The sequence below is a fragment of the Candoia aspera genome, chromosome 2, assembly GCF_035149785.1.
Source record: "Candoia aspera isolate rCanAsp1 chromosome 2, rCanAsp1.hap2, whole genome shotgun sequence".
Taxonomy (NCBI): domain Eukaryota; kingdom Metazoa; phylum Chordata; class Lepidosauria; order Squamata; family Boidae; genus Candoia; species Candoia aspera.
In genome coordinates this window covers 125,947,598-125,972,596 of record NC_086154.1, presented here as the reverse complement: position 1 = coordinate 125,972,596, position 24,999 = coordinate 125,947,598, and the positions used below count along the sequence as shown (strand labels likewise).

Here is a 24,999-nt window from a genome sequence, read left to right as displayed (position 1 = left end):
TTCTCACGACAATGATGCCATGAGCTAAACCGTGAAGGGCCACCCAAGACAGGAAGGTCATGACAGAGAGGTCAGACTAAATGCAATCCCTGGGGAAGGTAATGGCAACCCACCCCAGTATTCTTGCCGTGAAAACTAAATGGATCAGTACAACCAGAGATACGTCGGTATACCATCAGAAGATGAGACCACCAGGTCGGAAGATGGTCAAAATGCTACTGGGGAGGAACAGAGGATGAGTTCAACTAGCCCCGGACGTGATGACGCAGCTAGCTCAAAGCCGAAAGGACGGCTAGCGGCCGACGGTGGTGGTGGTGAACGGCGAATCCGATGTTCTAAGGATCAACACGCCGTTGGAACCTGGAATGTAAGATCTATGAGCCAGGGCAAATTGGATGTGGTTATTGGTGAGATGTCAAGATTAAAGATCGACATCCTGGGCGTCAGTGAACTGAAATGGACTGGAATGGGCCACTTCACATCAAATGACCACCAGATCTACTACTGTAGACAAGAGGACCACAGAAGAAATGGAGTAGCCTTCATAATTAATAGTAAAGTGGCTAAAGCAGTGCTTGGATACAATCCAAAAAACAATAGAATGATCTCAATTCGAATTCAGGGCAAGCCATCTAACATCACAGTGATCCAAATATATGCCCCAACCACAGATGCTGAAGAAGCTGAAGTAGATCAGTTCTATGAGGATCTGCAGCACCTACTGGACAACATGCCTAAAAGAGATGTTATTTTCATCACGGGAGACTGGAATGCTAAGGTGGGCAGTCAAATGACACCTGGAATTACAGGTAAGCATGGCCTGGGCGAACAAAACGAAGGAGGACATAGGCTGATAGAATTTTGCCAAGACAACTCACTCTGCATAACAAACACTCTCTTCCAACAACCTAAGAGAGAGTCGGAAGCGACTAAACGAATAAACAACAACAAGTTTCCAAGCATCACTTCCCTGGCACAGTAGGACTACATGGCAGGAGTATTGGTATTCTATAGGTTGGTATTCCTGCTGGTGCTAGTCTGGCAATAGGAGGAGTACCAACATTGAGTACATATATAGTCCTCCCAGAGGGGCAGAGTTTGTGCATGAGAGGAAAAGGCATGCCCCAAAGCATGATCTGCACTTTGGTTGGTGTTTTCTGCTTTATTCCATCCTTCTCTTCCACTGATTTGAAAAATTAAACCTGTGTACCCAGCCCTCTTCATACCCATATTTTGCATGTGTTAATAGCTTAATCTACCATATCTTGAAAGAGGAAGGGGTGGTGGAATGTCCTCCCCTCCCCCTGCTCAGAATTATAAAAAATAGATTTGGTTGCTGGCAGTCTGTCAAATTCTCTCCTCCAAATTTTTTGAAGGTTGATCAGATAGTTTGGCTGCCTGTCAAATGAACAGTCTAAATGCAAGTTGAGTTTTCTCATTGGCTGACTCCAAGAAAGGTTTTAAGAACAAAATCTTCTAAACAAGGAATTCTTTTCCTCTTGTACCATTATATTCAGGGTATGTCCCGCCTCCATCTTAGTTGTTCAAGAAAGCTGTCGGCAGAATGTATTCTTAAGCCTAATTTGGAAGTTGGTATTTACATTGTAAAAAACCTCACCCAATTTACTAATAAAACAGAACAAAATCTGAAAAACCTGTGTCCACTCCAAGAGGGATATCTACCCTCTCTGAGCTGGAGATAATAAGAGTAAGATTAATACAATGCTGCTTGTTCTTTCCAGAAGTGTATTTGGAGCCAACTAGAAGGCAATCTCCTTACTCACCATCTTGTAGAGCCTTTTATTACCAAACATGGCAATTCTGTTGGCTTGTAAAGTATACTTCTATGAGATTATGCATGGGGAAATTAGCGCATAGAGAAGAGGCGAGAGAAGGATTTAACAGCTGAGAAACCCTGTGGGAGACAGAAAGAGTTAATCTTTTGGGAAGGAAAGTAAAGATGATGTTTGAAAATGTGTCCAAAAGAGTCCTCAGTTGGCTGCTTTCTCCTTTCAAGATGAGTTCAGCAGTTCTAGCACAGCAGCTTCCTCCCGTGCCTGTCTCATAAATTGTGTGAGGAAGTTACAAAAGGGCAGTTGCACTGTGTTGCAGCTGTTGGTTGCCAGTAGACAGTTTCCATTTGCCCAGTCCTAGCCTAAACTATCCCAGTGCTCTCAGTTAAAACACTAGATAGTAATCCTACATTAGTGCCAAACAGGCTCAAATTGTATAATTCACATGTGTGTCTGTATATACAGTATACACACATACACACATGTTGTTTGGTGAAGTTACCATAGCCCCAGTTTAAGAATATTGACACACAATTCTGTGCATATGTATTTAAAGAAACTCCACCACATTCACTGGGACTTAGTTTTGGCTATTGTTTGCTTGTTTGATTATAATTTCAGTTGATAAGGTTTCCCATTTGCCGACAACTCTAGGTGGTATATAGGATTGAAACCTCCATGGCAAAACTCACCTTTAACACAGCTAATGCAGGGGGCTCACATTCCCCTCTATTAGTGTCATTAGGTTTCTTTGCATAATCCAGTTTTTACTTCTGTGGATTACAGCTGCACTACAAGCCTGCAATCTTGTGTACCTGCACTTGCAGCTAAGTCCAAGTGCATTTAGTAAGACGTATTTCTGTGCTCAAAAGCTCTGGCTGGCTCTGAATTTCTTCTGAAGAATGTAGATAGTGGCATTTTCTAATCTGATGCCCTCCAGATGAATTTAGACTGTAATTCCCCTTGATTAAGCTAGCTAGCTAGGAATTCTGAAAACTCAGTCCAGCACAGCTGGTTGGTGGCCGGAAAGGGAAGCCTAGTATAAATCCATAGTATATTTCAATTGAACATTCAGGAAATGAGAATGTGAAATAGCTTGTATTATAGAGGACAATATTAAATGAGATGATTTAAGGAACCTTTTACACCATTTCCTTTGCTTGAACTGGGCTGCCTAATAACTGTCCTGGATATTTTGAAAAGTGAATTGCTGCAATACCTGCTTGCTTAAAGCCACCATCTGCCTGTGCATAGCATTAGAACTTTTAAAATACATCCAGCAAAATGATTTTGTGGCAGCCAAAGTTTCAACTGTCAGGCAATGATATTAAATCAAAGTCCAGTTATTTCAGCAAGCCCCATTGCAAATCTCAAGATACTGTTGTTCTGCCATGTTTCATAAATCCAGTCTGTGTTTATAATTATCCAACCTGCCCCAGGATCCTCCCAGAGAGGCATTTTAAAGAAATTACCAAGTGGGAATTCCAAGCTGGAATCTTTGCTGCTGAGTCGCCTGATACAGTGTAGCACATCTATTTAGAGTTTGGGGGCAGTCTGAAAATTGGAGAACTGCAGGAATAAAGAAATATGCTCCCTGGGGTCTTCATAAGAAATGGGGACACTTCCCAGGTGGTGCTTATAATGTACTAAACCAGAGCAAGAACTGGGAAACAGCAAGCTAGATGCACTGCTCTTGTCAAAAGACCAGGCATTAAAATGGAAGTAGAAGAGAGTCCCCAAAGGCATAGATCCACATCTTCAGCTCAGCAAAGAAGTCTCACGAAGGGCACAAAGGCCGATCCTACTAACAGTAGAACAGGGATCCTGAGAGACGAACAACTTCCAAGTTCCTGTGACATTTGTGCAGTGCTCCACTGCTGTGTCCTTCCAATGATCTGGATTCCCAGAGATGCGGCGTCTCTGCCAATACTCCAACGTCTCTTACAACTTTCACAGCTGTTTAAAAATAGCCCACACGTCCTGGAAAATGTGATGGAAGCTCTTCCTCCTGCCAGGGGCTCATCATGCTGGGGTTGTTTATTTATTCGTTAAGAAAATGTATAGGGCTACCCATGTTAAGCAAATAACTGGGCAACTAACAATGCAAGCCAATATAATACAACAAAAATACAATTAAAAACAAATTTGGTAAATATAAAATACAAAAACCCAGGCATCTCACACATAACTCCCAATCCCAAATGCACATATATCAGGCTCTGCTAACAACTCAGTCCTAACACCTGAGGGAAAGCTATATTTTTACACTTTCTGGAAAGCCAACAGGATGAGGGCCACTATTCTTGGTTTCCATTTTCAAATGTTTATAGGCAGCCATAGGATAACTTAGTGTCACCTAGGCTGGGCTTCCCACCTTCTCATCAAGGCTCATCCCTACCCCTGCAAGTCTGATGGCCCTCAAGCCATGCATTTACACTGATACATCCCATCCAGACCAATATTTCCATTTTTTTTTCCTGGGATCCTGTAATTCAGAGCTTAGGCAAGCAAGCCCCTGGGATTCTTGAACCCCTGCTGGTTATGATTCCAGAGCTGGCTACTTGCATTCTTCAGAAACTGGCAGCAGCCCATCCTGTATCCATCCCAGAGAATATTCTTGCATGTCAGGATAGGGCCCAGAGCTTTTTACATTCAAAGCAGAGGCTAACTTAACATCTCTCTCTATCTGACAGCATTCCCTGTGGCAACTGTTGTCATTCATTATTTTGCTTCTCATCTCCCTCCTGAAAACTGACATTGTTGGGTGGGGCCCAGGAACAGGATCAAATGACTTGGAAGCTTCTATTGTTTGCTTGTTTGATTATAATTTCAGTTGATAAGGTTTCCCATTTGCTGACAACTCTGGGTGGTTCACAGAGGATTAAAAACAATGTTTAAATGACAAAAAAAAAAGTGACAACAGTAAGAAAATGAACATGACATGAGGAAACAGTTAATTTCCTCACATTTAATAATTTAAAATCATGTTGCTGGATACTTATATTGCTGTCTTATAAATTCTTATAAATGAAATGTAATGGAGAAAATAAAGCTAATAAACCAAATGGAAGTTTCTTCCTGTCTTTTGGACATGACTAGGGTCAAACTCTTTGCCTAATCCCACCAGACCCAAATTGATCCTCCCCGCCCCAGACAGAGCCCCCTGCAATCCCATCTAAACCAAGGAAAAGAAACCTCCTTACCAGCTCAAGGATAACACTTACAAGGGAATTGCAACATAGAGAACTCCCAACCTTCCATCTTCCATCCGCTGATGACCTCAACAGTCCATCTCTTTAACAATGGACCTCCTCCTGAAGGGCCCATTTTGCCTAACAATAAAACCTACCCCAGGTACCCTGACCAGGACCTGTCCAGCTTTTCCAAACTGTCCAGCCAATCAGATCTCTAGGATTTCCCACCTTGTATCCTTCAATTTATTTATTTCTTTGTTTGTTTCCTTGTTTGAAATCTTTGCTTTTCCATTGTTTGGAGTCCCTCTTTCCTTTAAAGCAGACACCCAACCACTGTTGCAATAAACATGATTCTTCTCCACAGTGTTGTGCTCCTTCTTCAGACTGAATCCACAACAGAAATGAATTGTTCTGGGTTATACTTAGTTGAAGCAAATTTCCATTTTGCTCCTCTGACCCAGTGGAGCAGCCCGGACTGACTCTCCCATCAGCCCTGCATTTCTGTGAACATCCACTGAGCGATCAGTCCCACCGAATTTAAGGAGGTTTTTGCTCAGAAAGGTATAAGGATTGTACTTTTACAAGTTTTATGGTGGGTGCTAGGCTTTCTTAAAAAGAAAGTTAAAGAGGGATTTATTTTGTAAATTCTACTCTTCCTTAATAGTGTTACATGCTTCTATTCTAATAAAAGAGTATTTGTAGCTCAGAGTTGAACTGTGGAGTTCTTGCTGGTCTCTGAGCATGGTTGTTTGCTTACAGATGTTTCATGACCCAACAAGGTAACATCATCAGTGTGAGTGAGTGTGGGGTTTGCTGCCTATTTATATATAGTACAGTGTTTCTCAATCTTGGCAACTTTAAGCTGTGTGGACTTCAACTCCCAGAATTCCCAGCCAGCCCTGCTGGCTAGGGAATTCTGGGAGTTGAAGTCCACACAGCTTAAAGTTGTCAAGGTTGAGAAACACTGATTTAGTAGTTTACCCTGCCAGTTTTGGTGGGGTGTGTGATTTCCTCCTTGGCGGTTGCTTGATTGGAGTATTGTTTTCTACATGATTGTTTGTCTGGTGTAGATACCTGCTTACCTGAATGTTGACTGCTGGAGGGGATGCATTCCAGTCTTTTGCTTGGAAATGTATGTGAGCTGAAGAAAAATAATGCAGGTCTGCTCTAAGCCACGTTGTTGTTGTTTATTCGTTTAGTCGCTTCCGACTCTTCGTGACTTCATGGACCAGCCCACGCCAGAGCTTCCTGTTGGTTGTCAACACCCCCAGCTCCCCCAGGGACAAGTCCATCACCTCTAGAATATCATCCATCCACCTTGCCCTTGGTCGGCCCCTCTTCCTTTTGCCTTCCACTCTCCCTAGCATCAGCATCTTCTCCAGGGTGTCCTGTCTTCTCATTATGTGGCCAAAGTATTTCAGTTTTGCCTTTAATATCATTCCCTCAAGTGAGCAGTCTGGCTTTATTTCCTGCAGTATGGACTGGTTTGATCTTCTTGCATGGACTGGTTTGATCAAGGCACTCTCAGAATTTTCTTCCAACACCACAGTTCAAAAGCATCGATCTTCCTTCTCTCAGCCTTCCTTATGGTCCAGCTCTCGCAGCCATATGTTACTACGGGGAACACCATTGCTTTAAGTATGCGGACCTTTGTTGTCAGCGTGATGTCTCTGCTCTTAACTATCTGATCGAGATTTGTCATTGCTCTTCTCCCAAGGACTAAGCGTCTTCTGATTTCCTGACTGCAGTCACCATCTGCAGTAATCTTCGCACCTAGAAATACAAAGTCTTTCACTGCCTCTACGTTTTCTCCCTCTATTTGCCAGTTATCGATCAAGCTGGTTGCCATAATCTTGGCTTTTTGAGGTTTAGCTGCAAGCCAGCTTTTGCACTTTCTTCTTTCACCTTCATCATAAGGCTCCTCAGTTCCTCTTCGCTTTCGGCCATCAAAGTGGTATCATCTGCATATCTGAGATTGTTAATGTTTCTTCCAGCAATTTTAACTCCAGCCTTGGATTCCTCAAGCCCAGCATGTCGCATGATGTGTTCTGCGTACAAGTTGAATAGGTAGGGTGAGAGTATACAGCCCTGCCGTACTCCTTTCCCAATCTTAAACCAGTCCGTTGTTCCGTGGTCTGTTCTTACTGTTGCTGCTTGGTCGTTATACAGATTCCTCAGGAGGCATACAAGTTGACTTGGTATCCCCATACTGCTGAGAACTTGCCACAATTTGTTATGGTCCACACAGTCAAAGGCTTTAGAATAGTCAATAAAACAGAAATAGATGTTTTTCTGAAACTCCCTGGCTTTTTCCATTATCCAGCGGATATTGGCAATTTGGTCCCTAGTTCCTCTGCCTTTTCTAAACCCAGCTTGTACATCTGGCAATTCTCGCTCCATGAATTGCTGAAGTCTACCTTGCAGGATCTTGAGCATTACCTTACTGGAATGTGAAATGAGTGCCACTGTTCGATAGTTTGAACATTCTTTAGTGTTTCCCTTTTGTGGTATGGGGATATAAATTGATTTTTTCCAGTCTGATGGCCTGGAAAATTCTTGTGTTTTCCAAATTTGCTGGCATATAGCATGCATTACCTTGACAGCATCATCTTGCAAGATTTTGAACAGTTCAGCTGGGATGCCGTCGTCTCCTGCTGCCTTGTTATTAGCAATGCTTCTTAAGGCCCATTCAACCTCACTCTTCAGGATGTCTGGCTCTAGCTCACTGACCACACCGTCAAAGCTATCCCTGATATTGTTATCCTTCCTATACAGGTCTTCCGTATATTCTTGCCACCTTTTCTTGATCTCTTCTTCTTCTGTTAGGTCCTTGCCATCTTTGTTTTTGATCATACCCATTTTTGCCTGGAATTTACCTCCGATGGTTCTAATTTTCTGGAAGAGGTCTCTTGTCCTTCCTATTCTATTCTCTTCTTCCACTTCCGCACACTGCTTGTTTAAAAATAATTCCTTACCTCTTCTGGCTTACCTCTGGAATTTTGCATTTAATTGGGCATATCTCCCCCTATCACTGTTGCCTTTTGCTTTCTTTCTTTCTTGGGCTACTTCTAGTGTCTCAGCAGACAGCCACTTTGCCTTCTTGGTTTTCTCTTTCTTTGGGATGTATTTTGTTGCCGCCTCTTGAACAATGTTGCGAACTTCTGTCCAGAGTTCTTCCGGGACCCTATCTACTAAGTCCAGTCCCTTAAATCGATTCTTCACCTCCACTGCATATTCCTTAGGAATATTAGAGAGCTCATATCTAGCTGATCTGTGGGTTTTCCCTAATCTCTTTAGTCTGATCCTAAATTGTGCAAGAAGAAGTTCGTGATCGGAACTACAGTCAGCTCCAGGCCTTGTTTTTACCGACTGTATAGATGTCCGCCACCTTTGGCTGCAAAGGATGTAGTCAATCTGATTTCGGTGTTGTCCATCTGGTGAAGTCCTTGTATAAAGCCATCTCTTAGGTTGTTGGAAGAGAGTGTTTGTTATGCAGAGTGAGTTGTCTTGGCAAAATTCTATCAGCCTATGTCCTGCTTCGTTTTGTTCTCCCAGGCCATGCTTACCTGTAATTCCAGGTGTCATTTGACTGCCCACCTTAGCATTCCAGTCTCCCGTGATGAAAATAACATCTCTTTTAGGCGTGTTGTCCAGTAGGTGCTTCAGATCCTCATAGAACTGCTCTACTTCAGCTTCTTCAGGACCTGTGGTTGGGGCATATATTTGGATCACTGTGACGTTAGATGGCTTGCCCTGAATTTGAACTGAGATCATTCTATCGTTAAGCCACGTAGCTCAATATATATTCAAAGCTCCTGTCTCCTCCCACACTTTGCTCAGAAGTCATCTAGTATCATAAACCATTAAATCAGAAGATTTTGCCAATAGTGGGCAAGGAGTAGCTTTTTCTTGTTGCCCTGGGTGGCAGTTAGCTTTTTCCTCCCGCTTTTTAATTGGGGTTCCTTTTTGACCAAAGGTTTAATGGAGACCGGCCGGATCCGTGGCCTTGGGGCAGGGTTTCTCAACCAGAGTTCTGCGAGAGGTTGCTAGGGGTTCCCTGGGAGATCTCGCTTTATTTAAAACATTATTTCAAATTCGGGGAATTTTCCATTGAAGAGGTAAGTTTCATTCTTTATTTTTAGTTTAAGAGCACTGTTAATGTACATATACGGGCCTACACATGAAACGAATACAATAATTTTCTAGCTTCAGGCCTATACTTGAGTCTGAATGTGCAGGGGTTCCCCGAGGCCTGAACAATATTTCAAGGGTTCCTCCAGGGTCAAAAGGTTGAGAAAGGCTGCCCCGGGGGGGGGGGGTTCGGCACCTGCTCTTCGGTTGTCCGCTCCCTCATGTCCAATAGCGAAGAGCGTGGAGGGGGCGTGTTTGTTGTGGCAGAGCGGGGCTCCACCCAGCTGCACTACAGAATGGATGGGGAAAAAGAGAGCCAGCGCGCGGGCGGGCGGGCCGGCGAGGAAGACAAGGTTGCCTCGCCTCAGGAGTTTGGTTTCAAGCGGAGGCTGGCCGGCCGTCGGGCAGCGGCGTGGGAGATCGAGGGCCTGTGACTGAGGCAGACAGCTGGCTGGAAAGCCTCCGAAGGGGCTACGAAGAGTTGGAGCGGCGGAGGCTAACCCGCTCGCTTGCTGCTGCTGCTGCTGCTGCTGCTGCTGCTGCAACGCCTCCCAGCATGTCTGGGACGCTCGAGTTCTGCCTCTTCTGCCTCAGCCTTTGCCTTCGGGGGAGTTCAGCCTTCAACCTGGATGTCACCGAGACCATCCTCAAGCAGGGAGACAACGGCAGCTTCTTTGGCTTCTCCGTGGCATTGCACCAACAGCTCAGTCCGCAGCCCATCAGCTGGTGAGTCCTCTGCCTGGCTTGCAGGACGGGAGGTTTTGACGCTGATCCGGGGGACAAGCCCGAAAAAGGATGGAGATGGACGGGTCGCCCCCGGGAGACGATTTACGGCCACAAGAACGAAGCGATCAGACTTCTGCCTAGTATTTTAATCAGGATGGTCACACATCTTTCTAGGAGTCTTCTAAATTCAGGTTTCTCGGGGTTTTGAGCTTTAACTTCCACTCATGTAAATTCCTCAGTCCCTGCCTAATTCCCTGGCTATTGCAATTAAAACATAGGCTGATTATACTTCCTGGGTGCAAAATATGTGGAATATATGTTCAGTAATATTTCTTTCGCTAATGCCCAGGGCTTTGGCAGTAGAAGAAGAAGACCAGATTAAGAACAGTTTGTTTCCTTTCAGCTGCCCATGGTGGATATTTATTGTTTTGTTTTTAAATTCCAGTGCAATTTGGGTGCATCATCTGCAGGGCGGGAAAGTAGACCCACACAGTCTGTTGTTACATTCTGCACTGCCCTACCCTAAATATTTTTAATACTTCTGTAGAGGGAAGGGAATCCTTGGTCTGATGGGTGTGTTGCCAGAGTTTGCATTATTTTGTTGCTAATGAGTGTTTTTACCTTGCCTTTCAGTCTCTTCCCACAAGCTTAACATTTTCCCTAGTTAAATAGAGATGTTTTCTTTTTTTTATGCATGTAAGCTATTTTTTGGGAATGAATCCTTGTCCTCCTCCTCCTCTACCTTCCGCTTCTCTTTCTTCTTCCTGGTGGAGATCAGAAGGATTGAATTCTGAGCGATGCTGAGCGCACTCTCATTCAGTGCTTATGCAGCTGAATCATTGCTGAAGGTGTGGTCTCCCTTGGCCAGGACTGCATTCATAGGTAGCCCCTGGCTACAGCAATTCTCATGATTGCTTTGCTGGGAGCAAATGTAGAAGTACCTGCTGCAACACTGAGTGGCCTAGAGTCACTCAGCTGAAGTGACATAGAAGCATTCTAAATCAATCCATCCATCCATCCATCCATCCATATATAAATCAATCAATCAATCAATCAATCAATCAATCAATCAATCAATCAATGCCTTCTTTTGTGGAAGCACAGAGCTATACACTCAGGGAAGTCTTCTGAGATTCTTGAATGAAACAGAGGGGGAGATGACCCTGTGATCTGAACAGAAAAGCCAGATCATGACTGTATTAACTTGTCATCTGGGTGGTTTTGCACGTGCATCAGGAAATCTTGGGAATGGCATCACTAGGAGGCCTGCAGTCCCCAAAGGGGGGAGTGGGAGTATCTTCCTTCAGTTAGAAAGAGTGGAGGGAATTCTGGTAACTCTCTGAAGTGTTTGATTTCTTCCATGCTTTGCTTCTCTGGGGATGTTGTGACCTAGGATCTGTTTCCCCTGTAATGCTGCCCTGACAAAGTGGAGCTTCTAATTGCTTTGCCTGCAGTCTTTAGCCCTTGCTCTTTAATAGGCTGCTGAAGACCACTTCAGTTCTACTGAACCTTCCTTGATGGCCTCATTCACCTTCCTTCTTGGAAGTGCTGCCCCTTTTTCTCTTACTGGAGCAGCTGTCAGCATTTTGGACTGCATCTTGTTTTCTTATAATAGTAGTGGTACAACTCTATTAAAAAGAATTGCATTTGCAGTCAGGGCTGGTCTATCAGCAGCCACTGCAAACAGGAAACGTGCAGGACAAGGGAAGACTCTGGAAAGGTAGGCTAGGGACTGGTCTAGCTAATTCTGGAATCTGAATAATACTGTATTAGAGGCAGCTTCTCCTTGGGCTTCCACAATATCTACAAGAGTAACTTGAAGCTACCAGTGTATAACTCCTTTCCAAGATATGATTCTAGAGATGGAGAAATGAACTAGTTCTCTTGCTACTGTTCAACTTTATGGTCTCATGGTGGGAAGATCCAGGCTCTTTAACACTGGGGTACCATGTCATTCACAGATGTATTTGGTAGATTTAAATCTCATTTTTTCATCTATAAATGGCAATATTTATGATTCAGTGACAGAATTCGGAGGACAACTGTAGACAGTAAAGTACTTTGCAGACTAATATTTGCAAATTATCAAACATAAATGATTGATAATTGTGGAAGTTAGTATTTATAAACTTTGAACTCACTGCATTTTACAAATAGTTCCCAGATAGCCTCACATAATAGCAGTTAAAGGGCCAAGCTTGCCAAGCTTCTGCAGCAGAGCACCATGTGCTTCTAGACCATAGATTGTCCATCTTCTGTCACCATTAGTCATGCTGGTTGGGTCTGTTGGGTGTTGATGCTCAGCAATATCTGGGAGGCCACAGGTCCTCAACCCTATGGTAAATGCTAGAAAGGAAATGATTATCTTCTGGCATGGTTCCTGTGTCATGATTTTTAAAGGGAGTGACTATATTTTGTGGATGATGCATCAGCTCCATTCCAACCCAATTGTGATAACTTCCCATTGTTTAATCTATACTGGGACTATGAGCAACTGCTCATCAATAATGTTAATACTGAGGTTTTTTTAAGTACTTTCATTTTTAAATAAGAGTGGTCAAGTTGTGGGTTGTAAAAATGCTATTTCTCCTGCAGAAGTACTAAGAAACTGCAGACACAGCAAGTTTACACCATTTTGCCTATCATGCTTGCTATAATGAGACACTCACAAAGTATAACAAATCATAGCTTCCTCCTTTTCCTTGGATTTGAGACTCAAGCATAAAAAGAGCCCTCTAGGATCCAGCCCATCTAATCCAGCATTCTATTCCCAAGTAGTTAAGCAAATGCCTATGAGTCTCATAAACTGGCCATAATAGTATCTTTTGCATAATTAGAAGACTTCTAAAGCTCTGCAGCACCTTGGGGACGCAACAAAACAAGGACCATGGCATGGAGGGGTGTTGTTAACTCCACTGAGCCCTTGCTCTGTGTCTTGAAGATGCTCGGAGGGCCTTAAAAGTACAGCATAACTGTGGGAATGAGTCCTTTTCCTCCAGTTCCAAAGACCTCATATGTGTGGTAAAGCTGCTTCCTCTCTGCACGCCGTCCCCTGCTCCAACCTTCTGTGTTGGTGTTGTTACACTTCTGTGGCACACTTAGCAGCTTGTAAATGCAACATGAAAGCAACAAGCAAATTAATCCTTTCCTTGAGCTTAAACTGGGGGAAAATGAAGAACCATCCTGGTTCTCAGGCTGGTATAGCATGAAACTGAAAGCAAGACTCTACTGTATTCTTGCAGTGCTGTTCTGAGGACCATGGTCTGAGCACTCAGACTGAACTTTGCTGCCCAGACATATCTCTAAAGGCAATTCTGTATGTAATATTACAGTGTGGGCTCTTTTCTCTTACAATTCGTTTTTTTTTCTTTTTGAGTAAAACATTGGACACACTTTGAAAAAAATATCATGTTTGGTAGGATTGCAGAAGCTGCTTTGGAGGCTTAATCTGGTCCACAAGTAATTCATCATGACTGCTAAAGAAAATCCCAAATGAAGGCCCAGGCAGTTTCTAGCTCAGGGTTTCTCAACCAGGGTTCTATGGAGCCCTAGGGTTCCATGAGAGGTCACGAGGGGTTCTCTGGGAGATCACAATTTATTTAAAAAATTATTTCAAATCTGGGCAACTTCACATTAAAGAGGTAAGTTTCATTCTTTATTTTTAGTTTAAGAACACTGCTAATGCATATATGTATATAGGCCTACACATGAAACGGATATAACAATTTTGTAACCTCTGGCCTGTATTTGAGCCTGAATGTGCAGGGGTTCCCCAAGGCCTGAAAAATATTTCAAGAGTTCCTCCATGGTCAAAAGGTTGAAAAAGGCTGTTCTAGAGGAACTGTGAACTCCCCCTTGCTCTCTTTTTCATTTGAATTTTTGTTAGGCAGGGAATGAACCAGTTCTGCATTCCATCCCCCCACCCCACATGTATATTAGAAGTCAGTTATGTACCTGGTTGTGTTATGGGCTAGTGGCAGCATCCTCTTTTTCATTACATTACATTCCGTGGTCATCTGAGCCCTTCCATCCTTTGAGAGCCTTAATGTACTGTATGTTGAGAACACAAGTGATCTTTTTCCCTGACTATTCATGCTTTCATTTCAATTCATGGATTGAATTGTTTCTTTTTGGCCTTGGATGAGCTTGGGAAAATTTCAGATAATGCAAATTCCCCCACAGCACTTCCATGTGAGGATTTTTTTTGCCAGTTTGAAAGCAGCTCCAGACCTCTACATTCCCACAAGGTCAGTGGTGTTGGAGACCTGAATTGATTGATTTCCGGCTCAGCTGCTGTGTAGCCAAAAAGAGATTTGCAGAGGGGGGAATGTTAGTTTGATTTGGTTTGCTTGCTTGTGTTTTGAGATGCTGTAGCTCCATTTCTCCATTTGTTAGAAACACTTACCCCATTTCTTCTCCCAGCTCCTGGTCTTTTTGCCCTGTAATGAAACACTAGTTTAACTGACTTGCAATTCCCCTTCTCTCTCTCTCTCTCTCTCTCTCACACACACACACACACACACACACACACACACACCCCGAGCCAGTTTAGGGGGGAAAAAATAACCTTCAGATGGTGGAAATAGAATTGCCAAACCAGGAAGCTCTGAAAACAAGCTTTACCTAACATTACATTATTATTTTCCTCCAAGCTTTCTTGATTTCAGTGAGCTCATTTAGGAAGGGAAAAAGCTTTTTGCTTTTTCTTCTATTTAGCCTTTGCTGTTCTACTATGAATCACCCAGAGTTCTGCAGTAGATACTGATACTGTCTGCCTTTGCTCAGAATGATATAAGATGTGAGTTCTCTTCTCTTCAGAACCTCTCTGTTAACTCGCTCTGCTTCTATGATACTTGCCAGTAGAATTTCTATGTAATTGCCTTTCCCCTCTGCAGTTGCTGCTCCATTCATGCAGAGAAAGATAGCTATGACATATTACGTTGCAGTAATTTGTTGTTATCCATACACAGGTTTTATAACCTAGATATTCTTGGTTCCCTGTTTTGAGATTATTTTTAACAATTAGTGAAAAGCTGTTTATAATAAGTTAAAAAAAACACCAGTATTTTATATACAGTAAGGGGGGGAGTGTAAATAATTCACAATAATGCTGATGTTCAGTAAAACCCTTCTTAAAAATTGCATATTTAAAACCATTAAACTGCAGAAAGCATAGTAGTACAATATCATTATAGTTCAACACACTGTAGTACAGAATCACCAGAAAGGAAGAGCCACTAGCACAAACGTAGCCAAAAGCCTGTATGAACGAATACCTGTTAAGTTGGCCCTGAAAGCTGATAATACTTGGCACCACCTGGAAATGAATTCTGCACTTGCAGTACTTGTATCAAAATGCCCTCTCTTGTGTCAGCTAGTAAAGTCAAGTCAAACTTGAGGTGAATTCTTAGACAGGTCTGTGCAGTTGTGTTGATAACAGTATGGAAGTAATTTGCCACTGCTTTCTTCCGGGGTATTTTTCAACTTCCCAGTCTAGCCTGTAGCCCTAGTATTCCCTGGCAATTTCCCATCCAAACACTAACTCTACCTAGCTTCCAAGCCTTGGAAGGGTCTGCCCAGTGCTGCCATAGTGGCAAATGCAGGGCTTTCAAGTAGGCATCCCAACTAGATGTTAACTGATGGGCAGGCACATCAATGAGAAGGTGCCCTGTCAGATGAGGGGTGGGGAGAGTACTGAACTTCACTGCAGTAATCTCAACTATTTCTAACACTAGCTGTTCTTTAGCACAGTTTGCACCATAACTGATTTTTCCCCCTCCATCGTTAAAACATCATTAAAAAAAACAACAATGAAAAAAATTAAAGTAGATTCTACAAAGCTGTTATAACTCTAAATCAGATCCTTACTTGTCTGTGCCAAGGCACTGAGCAAAGCACATGCCCAGACATAGCTAGTACAAAATCTGCAGAACTACTTAAAGAAGGTGGATTTCTCCTACTGAAGAGAAATTGTTTGGAAAATGCTTGATCAAGACATTCAGATAGGGTTTCTGGCGTAAGAGTGACCCCCTCTTCAAAAAGAGATTTGCTTTGAAACAGCTTCCTCAATCCCCAAGCAGCAGGCAAGAGTCAAGGCCAGGCCTTCTGAAGAAGATTCAGGGAGGTATAGTCTAAAACATCTGGCAGACAACAGCATGTGAAGTCTGCTCTATCCCAGACCAGTTTGCTGCACTCTTTCTGTTCAGACAAGCTGCAAACTTCCAGTGCCTCTGTTGCTTTGGGCTCCATCTCATACTTCGGCCATACGTTTTCTCAGATAATGATTGATGATGATTCTTTGATCCCACCATGTGTTATCTCACAGTGTTGGTTCACTATACATCCGTTAGGCTCTTCATGGATACTCTTGTTACTGTTGTAGCCTGAATGTTTTCTACCACAATTACAGATGTGCCTACAAGCCATATATATATACTGTATATCTCCTTGTGTATTGTAGTTCACACCAGTAAGAGATAAACACATTGCAGGTGATCTTGTGTAAGGCAATTTTAGTTTAATTTATATAATTCAGCTCTGCAGCTCTTCAGAGATTTATTCTACAGGGGCACCCAAGTGCTTCAATGTTATATCAAACAGGGCAATCAGGAGATTCAAGTGCATATAAGAGGAAAAAGAGGGGGAAAAGAGAAGTTAAATTTCTCCATTCAGTATCATTTACCTTACCCAACTGACTATATTGGATAACATACAGTAACAGATAATATATTTTGCCTCAGAAGATCCCGGGCTCAGTCCCCGGCAATTCTTTTTGGGCTGGAAAGACCCATGTCTGATGTCCTAGAGAGCCAGTGGCTAGACTCATACATCACACTAAACAATAATTAGACCGCATTATGGTTTGGCATGATAAGTGAACCCTGCCAGTATTGCTAATACTAAATCACAGTAATTATCTGATTTAGTATAGCAAATCCGTATGTTGAATTCAAATTCATTTGAAGTTACACATGTTTTTTAATGGGAGATTTATTATGGATCTCCTCCATCACACTCATTTTGACTCCCAAAATACTGATATTCACACAGCCCTAGAGATCAGGGATAGGAGAGACAGGGGCAAATGCTTCTCTGCTCAAGCCTAAATTATTTTGGCGCAGAAACATTATCATTGGGGGTATAAATATTAGTGGTTTTAGTCCAAAAGTTTGCTATAGCAATGTCACCCGTGTATCTCCTTGCCAACCCAGTTCAGGGTGATAAGTAATAACATTGCCTTTGTTGTGTGAAAGAGTAATTCCAGTTTTATTTCTGTAATCCAGCTCCACAGGACCGTAAAAAGTTTCCTGGGGTTTTATTCTGATCCACTGACCTTCCAAGGCTTCTTCAGACATTACAATTACCCTATACAGAATGCTCATTGGTGCGAGACAAGGCATGGCAGTTATGTAAAACACATTACTATCACAATTGCACATGTGCCTCTTTCATTACCTAGATGCACAGTTAAAAGTCTTGATGGGCCAGGACCAGCTGCAGTTTCTCAGAGAAAGACGCATGATTGTAATCTTATTTAAATGTCTGTACACTGCTGCTTTGTGTTTTCTTATACTGTAATTTTTTCTTCTGTGTGGGAAAATGCTGAGGGCAAGATCAATTTTATTTCCCACTCAGTCTCCCTGCCAAAGGTAGAATAGTACTGAAAGAGACTGCAGAGAATAAACGGAGGTAAAGATGAATATTTATAGCACAACTGCTTGAGCCACTGGCTGCACCCAGAATCACTAATGGGACGTCTAAGCAATGACACCCAAGTCCACTTCCCCTTTCTCTCCTCCCTTCCTCCCAAGCTCCACTTAGCTCCAGATGCTCTACTCTGGCCTTCATTGAGAGCCTCTCTGGGGGTGAAATATATCTCCCATCCAAGAATCTGGGAAGCTACTGTTGCTTCTTTCCCGTCTTTGCTGTATTTCCTTCACAGGGAACTGCCAGATGCTGCCCCCCAACTCCTCAATTATGCAAAGGCAGCTGAAATCAATAATCCAAATGGGAATGGGAATTCTTTCAATCTAGGCCATAATAAGACCTGTGGGTATGTAACAGATAAATGAATAAAATCCTTATGCAGATTTTAAAATGGACCTTGAATGTAATGCAGGGTAATGGAGCAGTGGGAGACAGGTGTGAGAAAATAACTGCCATGGCTCTGCTACATTTTACCACTCATGATTATTCTGTTCAGTTAGTATTATTATGCCTTTGGCTGGAAAGTGGAAGTCACTTTCCTTCCCATTTTAATATGCGGTAGTGCATATATGAGTACTCAGCTGCCAGTTATACTCAGCCTCATCTAGTTGATACAATATATATATATATATATATATATATATATATATATATATATATATATATATATATATAATTATTATTATTATTATTACAGGTTTTTAAAATGAAAATAAAAACTAATACAAACTAATATGAAGTAAGAAAAGGAAAAGGAAAAGAAAGAGAAAAATCAGAGAAAAAGCTAAAAATTCAAGAAAGGAAAAAAAGAGTAAAGAAAAAATAGAAAAGGAAGAAAAAAGATACAAAGAAGTAGCTTCCGATTTCCTTTACAGCAGTAATAAGTAGAATTGTAAGTTTACCTCTTACTCTGTGGTTATAACATCTTTCTATAGTTTATTCTGTCTAATCAAAACTATAAATCATAAGTTCATTTTTTTCTGTTTCATGCAAAAAGTCCATAAGGGGTTTCCAATCAGCAATAAATGTAGATGCTGTCTTTTCTCTAATCAGAGAAGTAATCTCGCCATCTCAGCAAGTTCCGTCATCTCCACCAACCATTCCTCCATCGTGGGTTAATCCTTCTATCTTTGTGCATACAATAATCTTGCTGCCATTATCATGTACAGAAACAAAGTTCCATGGTAGTTTATACAGCTAGTGAAGATAATATAAATCTACACATATAAACCACCTGTTTATAATCCTAGATGAAAGGGGAACAGATAGAAAATGTTTCTCTGCAAAAGGACAATCTGTTTCCATATTTACAGGAATTTGGAACTGTTTATTCTGGGATAATCCAACTGTGACAAATAGAGCAAACAGCCTCAGAACTACAAACCTCTTACGTTTCTTCCTTTAGTACAGGAGAGTGTGTGACTTCCTTATTATCCCAGCTGAGCACACAGTCTGCTTGGTGCAACTACCTTTAAGTATCTAGGTGCCTAAAATGGACTTCCTTTACTCCTAGTAACGTGATAACTTCACAGAAAAAAAAAATAAGGCCAGGTGATCCTTTGGGTCCTCCCACCCCCAAATACTTCTGCAGTGATGTAACTTAGGCTCAGAAGTCTGTCCATCCAGCACTGCATAGACCTTTGTGGCTGCATTTACACTGCTGCACCAAGAGAAAAGAAAAACATTGTATAGGAAATTTATGTTTCAATTCCTATGTAAAAAAAGTATCCAAAACTATTTGGGGCATCAGTTAAATATCTGAAACGACTGACATTGATTCTTCAAAAGTTTTCCAGGATTCCAAATAGAGGTCTTTCCCTGCCCTCCATAGAATTCCTGGAGATTGATCCTGAATCCTTCTGCATGTAAAAGGTGTGGTCTGTTCCTGAGAAAAGATTTTTATCTATCCACAGAGATCAAATGAGTGGTGCTGGCCAATGACAGACATTTCACTTTCCCACTCTCTTTTCTGATGCATCTCCTGATTGCCCTGTTGAAGAAGAGCTCTTCAGGAAAGGTCGTGGCTCCTTAGTGAAAAGGCTTTGAATGTAGGAATTTAATCTGGTGTTTCCCAAGGGGAGATGAGTTCACTGCATGCCTGGAGGACCTCCTTCTGAAAAGGACACAAGGAACATTCAGCAGAGTAGGAACAGTTTTTCTTCAATTAGTTTTGGGGATTGTTATTTCTTTGAGGTCCAAAGGAACACCTGTCAATCAACAACTGAATCAGAGAAGGTGGCATGCTTTGCCAGCGCCCACAGTCTACTCATTATGACTCAGAGGCTGAGCAGGCAGTTGTGGAACAAATGTACTGAAAGGGCACCTTGGTATTCTCAGTTCCATGTGTAAGTCCTTTGTTGGTTGGCTGTCAGGGTCAGTCCAGCACCCACAGAGATTCCAGGATAGTGTTTGCTGGCTTCCTGGCAGGATTCTGATTCTGGCAATAGAAGGGATTGTTGTCCAGTCTCCTGCCCACATTGCTCTGATCCTCCTGCCTATACTGCCACTTTAACACTAGCTTCTGCCAGGCAAAATGTGAAAGCCCAGGCCTGTGAGAGCCGTGGAAGTATGCAGAAGAAAAGGAGCTAGTGAGCTTCTTCTGTAAGCACATCTTGCTAGCCTGCATGTAAAACTGTTCTTTCCCTTTAGGCTTAAGCTTTTTCTGGCCTCCTCACCTGGACCAGAGATGTCACCCTACCCTCCCAGCTTCTGTCCACCAGCTTATCATTTCTTCTTGCTGTGTGGTGGAGTGCTGATATCAAACGGGCTTTGGCATTTTCCCTCCCTGCAAGAATGCTGTCCTTACTACAGGAACTTGGTGGGGACCAAAAAGGTTTCCTTGTGTTGGAGTATGGGGGGGAGTGCATTTTATTTTATTTATTTATTTATTTGGATTTTTTTTTATCCTGACTTCATTATTTTTATAAATAACTCAAGGTGGGGAACATACCTAATACTCCTTCTTCCTCCTATTTTCCCCACAACAACAACCCTGTGAGGGGAGTTGGGCTGAGAGAGAGGGACTGGCCCAAGGTCACTGAGCCAGTTTTTCATGCCTAAGGCAGGACTAGAACTTTCAGTCTCCTGGTTTCTAGCCTGGAGCCTTAATAAGAGCAACTATTACATAATTCTTCCCTGTTATATCTGCCCCCCCCCTTTCCTGCCCATCCCAAGGCATTCTCCACATTCTCCCTCCTTGAGTGGGTTTGCAGAGACTTCACATAAGGGATTGAAGACAAGACAGGAGCTTGGTATAAATAAATAAACTCTCCTTTATTAAGTCCTACTCTGCAGAGAACTCCGATGGGCCTTGGAGATTGGGACAGTAATCAGCTTCAGTTACACTACGAACTCTCCTCTGATTCTCTGGCCTGTAATAGTCTATTGCAGTGTTTCTCAACCTTGGCTACTTTAAGATGGGTGGACTTCAACTCCCCAAATTCATGCTGGCTAGGGAATTCTGGGAGTTGAATTCTACCCATCTTAGGTGGCCAAAGGTGAGAAACACTGGTCTATTGAATACCCAAGTGGATAGAAATGCTCCCTTGCTTTTATCTGACACAGTTGCCTACCTGGAGGAATATACATGATTGAGCCTCATCTGTTGTGTGCTTAATGGAATGAGATCTATAGGGCTTCCGTCATCCTTTTGGGTCAGAAGCAAAAGAGGCATGTTGGGAAACAAATGTAAATCTCTGATCAAACTGTGATCTCTGATCAAACTGTGCTGCCTCCCTGCCTTTTGGGGACACTGCAAAAGAACAAAATGGTGCCTTCCAATTCTATCTCGTTTGTTCACTGGGAAACTGGTGCCTCAAGAAGCCACAGCAGAGCAAAGAAGCACTCAAAATTCTTATCATGTCTCTGGTTATTTTGGATTGTCCTTGTGCTCGTTGTCCCAGGCAGTTATTTGTGGCAGAGGCTCCTGTATTCTGTCTCGTTCACTCATTTGTGACCTTTCAGAGCAGGACGGTACTTTTTTATAGAGTTGCAACCAGAGTTAGGAAAGGCTCAGAGCAAGATGGAGGGGATCAGTTTTGGGGGGTCTTGGAAGAAGAGACCCCATGTTTTGGCACCTGAAATAAGAAATCCAAAGGGTATTTCTCCACTATAAATTATGCATCCTGACAATTTGCTGCTTTTCATGATACTAATCAGTCTACTGCCTGAGATCGGCTATCAAACATCCTGACTACTATTACTACAGTTACTACTAATGTTTTCTGGAATAGGCTGCAAGTAGGATTGGCCTCTCTTAGAAGCTGATGCAGGGCTATCATACAATGTCCTTCCTCTCCTTTCTTATGATCTCAGTTTTATTTATTTCATTTTATTTTTTCTGGAAGGAAAGAAGGAATGGGAACTTAAGATGGACAAAAATATCTAGAGTTGGTGTGGACCTTGGATACTCTCTCCCCTGGGAAACTTACTCAGTGCATCAGTACTGGCGCTTTGTGCCCCTACCTTGGTCAGTCACTGACGATACTCAGAGGAACATGCACACACACACACAATCTTGCATGAATATTTCTGGCCCCCCTCCTTTTTTGGACATGCTGGGTGATGAGTTATTTTGAGTGAATTCCTGTTTATTTTTACCATCTCTCTCTCTCCCCCTCCCTCCCTCTTTCTTCCCCCACTCTGCCTCGCCTAGCCTCCTTCCTGCTGCTAACTATCCTCTTCCCTAACCCTGATCTATAGTGTGGGGATGAAATAGAAATTCCTTGCAGAAAAATGCTGCAAAAACTCCAGGATTGGTTGAAGGTGGGGACTTCCTTCCCCAACCAATCAGGGAAGGTAAAACAAGCAGTCATAAAATATGATAAGGAGTGGTAATGACACAGAGTGTAATCCAACAGCTGCATAGTAGGATCCCTTGCAATGTGACAGGCAAATTCGTGCCTTCTCCAGATATGTAGCTGCTTGGAGAGCTCAGTCCATCCAGAAGGAATTTTTAAAATAAATACTATGGACCAAACAATTGTGTTTACATGTAACCGTTTCTAATGAAATAGGAAATTCAGCATATTTCCTTTAAATTGAGCTGGATTCTGGGTGACTCCATAGACATTTTTAGCAATAATGCTAAAATGGCTTGTCGCTGTCTTCTTCTGAATGTTCTTTCAACTGCTCTTCAGTTCTGAGTTTTCTTGGTGGTTCCCCATCCGAGTACTAACTAGGCCTGACCTGCTCACCTTCTTTGAGATCACCCAAAGCCTGCTAGCTGCTGCCTCCTGCAGTGAAGTTTTCAAAATACCCACTTATAAATTCTATGTTTCCTGCTTTGCCCTTAACATGCACTTTCCTTTCCTTCTATCACTTGACATCCACACCTTCCCATGCATTTCTGAGCAGCACAATCACGTGCATATTTTTGGGTGCCTTGCTGTTCCTCCCATGCTCTGAGCAGTGAAGAATTCAAGATAGCCATTGTAGGTTCAGTTTCTGTTGCAGGACAGAGTACTTAGAAATTATAAGGTTTGCTTGCATGGCATTACCAGCTAATGGTTATTGACCATCATTTGTTAACATCTTTAATAGTCAGATAGGATTGCCCGATCTTGCCTCGGTGGACCATCTAGAGTTTAAAAAGCAACATTTAATGTGCTTGATAACTCTGCCAAATCCAGATCACGAGTTGGAGCAGAGAAAAAAATTGACTTCAGACTTGCAGTTTGCATGTTAGGAAGTCATTTCAGAGTGGATAGCTGAAACTGGGAATGCAGCCTGAGAAAGAAGAGAGGAATTTTCCCAAGTAGCTGCTGGACTTTCATAAGACAAATGAGGGTGTATAGTGCTTGTTGCTGGGGCAAATTTATACTTCTATTAGTTCTTGAATTCCACCCATTTTTAAAAAAGGGGATGGACATTAGTTGAATCGTTTTCCTGAATTTAATACAACACTTACAAGCGTTAGCCATGTTCCAAAGGCTTATGCAGCTGGCCTGCGTGATAATGTAACTGTATGATAACACTACTCTGATTCAGCTTTTATTCTCTCTGGGGAAGGCTGTGGTAAACATCTTCTGTAATCTAGTTCCCTCTGGGGTATTGGTTCCCAGAGTTTCATGTTAGGTAGTGCTGAGAAACTGCCGTAGCAATACATTTTGGATGGTGTCAAACTGGGAAAAATATGGTTAAACAGCCCTGGATAGGAAAATTGCCTTTAGAATGTATTTATTATCTCTGTTCTGCAATCGTTCCTTGAGATGTAAGCAGGAAATGGGTTTCTTAAATCTCTGCAAGCTCCCCAGCCCCTAAAGCCACTCTCCTCCGAAACACTCACGAACACATTCTGCTGGCATTACTGCTGGAGCTCTGACAGAATCAGGGCAGCTTCCCCTGTGTCTCATTTTTCCTTCTTACTGAGGAAGAAAGAGACATGGGCAAAGCAGGTGCCACCCAGTGTGTTCCCTGATGGGATTCTGCTGGGAGACTCAAGGCAGAGCTGTTCAGCTGGCATGCACCTTCCTTGTCTGGGGAAGAAGGTATATGCTAGAAGAAGCAGCTTGGCCTGTTAAACGGGCCAAGGTGACTCCCTGTGTCCTCTTCCATAAAACAGTAGGCGATGTCTATGGTGAGGCTTCAGCGGTATCACAAAGTGACATCAATTAGCCTTGTCCCTGCTGGAATCCAGCCCAGTTGACTTGGTGGGATTGAATCCGATCCTTTGGTGAAATCTAATCTGTCCCTCCATCCTCTTTTTTTTTTTTTTTGGACAAAAGCCATATTTAGTATATCCAACCACATAGCTAAAGGAAACCCAAGGCCACTTCTTCTCCTTCCCAATCTATGAAGACTCTACTATGTTGGTGATGTTTTGGATTCCATTGATAAAATAGCTGGAGGGTGTGCAAGTTCAGGGAGGCATGGAGATTTTGATCATTTTGGTAGTCCTGATAACCAAAGGGCAGCTCTTTTTTTTTTTTTTAGCACTCAGACCTGCTTATAGCTCAAATATAAGCTTTTGGAGATGGCCTTTGCTCAGGAGTATGTGTGGAAACATTTCATGTCTCTTTGTTTTGCTTTTCCTGCAAGAAAATATTGAATGGGGAATCTGTTGAGTTCATCTTGTCAGTGCTGTGAGGTAGACCTGATCAAGAAACCAACTCCATAGGAAGACTATACCTATACTTGGTTGAGATAGGCTATAGTGACAGAACCTTGCAAGTCTGCTTGTTTTACCTTTCCTCCCTCTTATATCCCATTGAATCAGGGAGGAGCCAGCTGGATCCTCTTCCTAATACTAACTTCTTTCCCAGGGTTTAAGGAATGCTTCTGCCCTTGTTGTTTTTCTAATGGCTTCTGAATAGTTCCGTACAAGGCCCTCTCTCTACATATCTGGATATTTCCTTACCTTGGCTTTCCCAAACCAGCTGAGATTTAACCAATGTACTAAATTAAGTTTTTGTCTAGTGTGAAATGCGAACTGGAATTTCTTGGTTGAA

The 24,999-nt window shown here is 42.5% G+C and overlaps 1 protein-coding gene across 4 annotated transcripts in view; it reads left to right on the top strand.

Moving 5' to 3' along the window:
• Positions 1-9,431: 9,431 nt before the first annotated feature.
• The window catches only part of ITGA7 (integrin subunit alpha 7), a 54,137-nt gene continuing 38,569 nt past the window's right edge, over positions 9,432-24,999 (top strand). For all 4 annotated transcript variants that reach the window (XM_063293543.1, XM_063293542.1, XM_063293546.1 and 1 more), the window contains exon 1: positions 9,432-9,844. In XM_063293543.1, the coding sequence (XP_063149613.1) occupies positions 9,675-9,844 (170 nt within the window). In that variant the 5' untranslated portion in view covers positions 9,432-9,674. The remainder of the gene's footprint in view (positions 9,845-24,999) is intronic.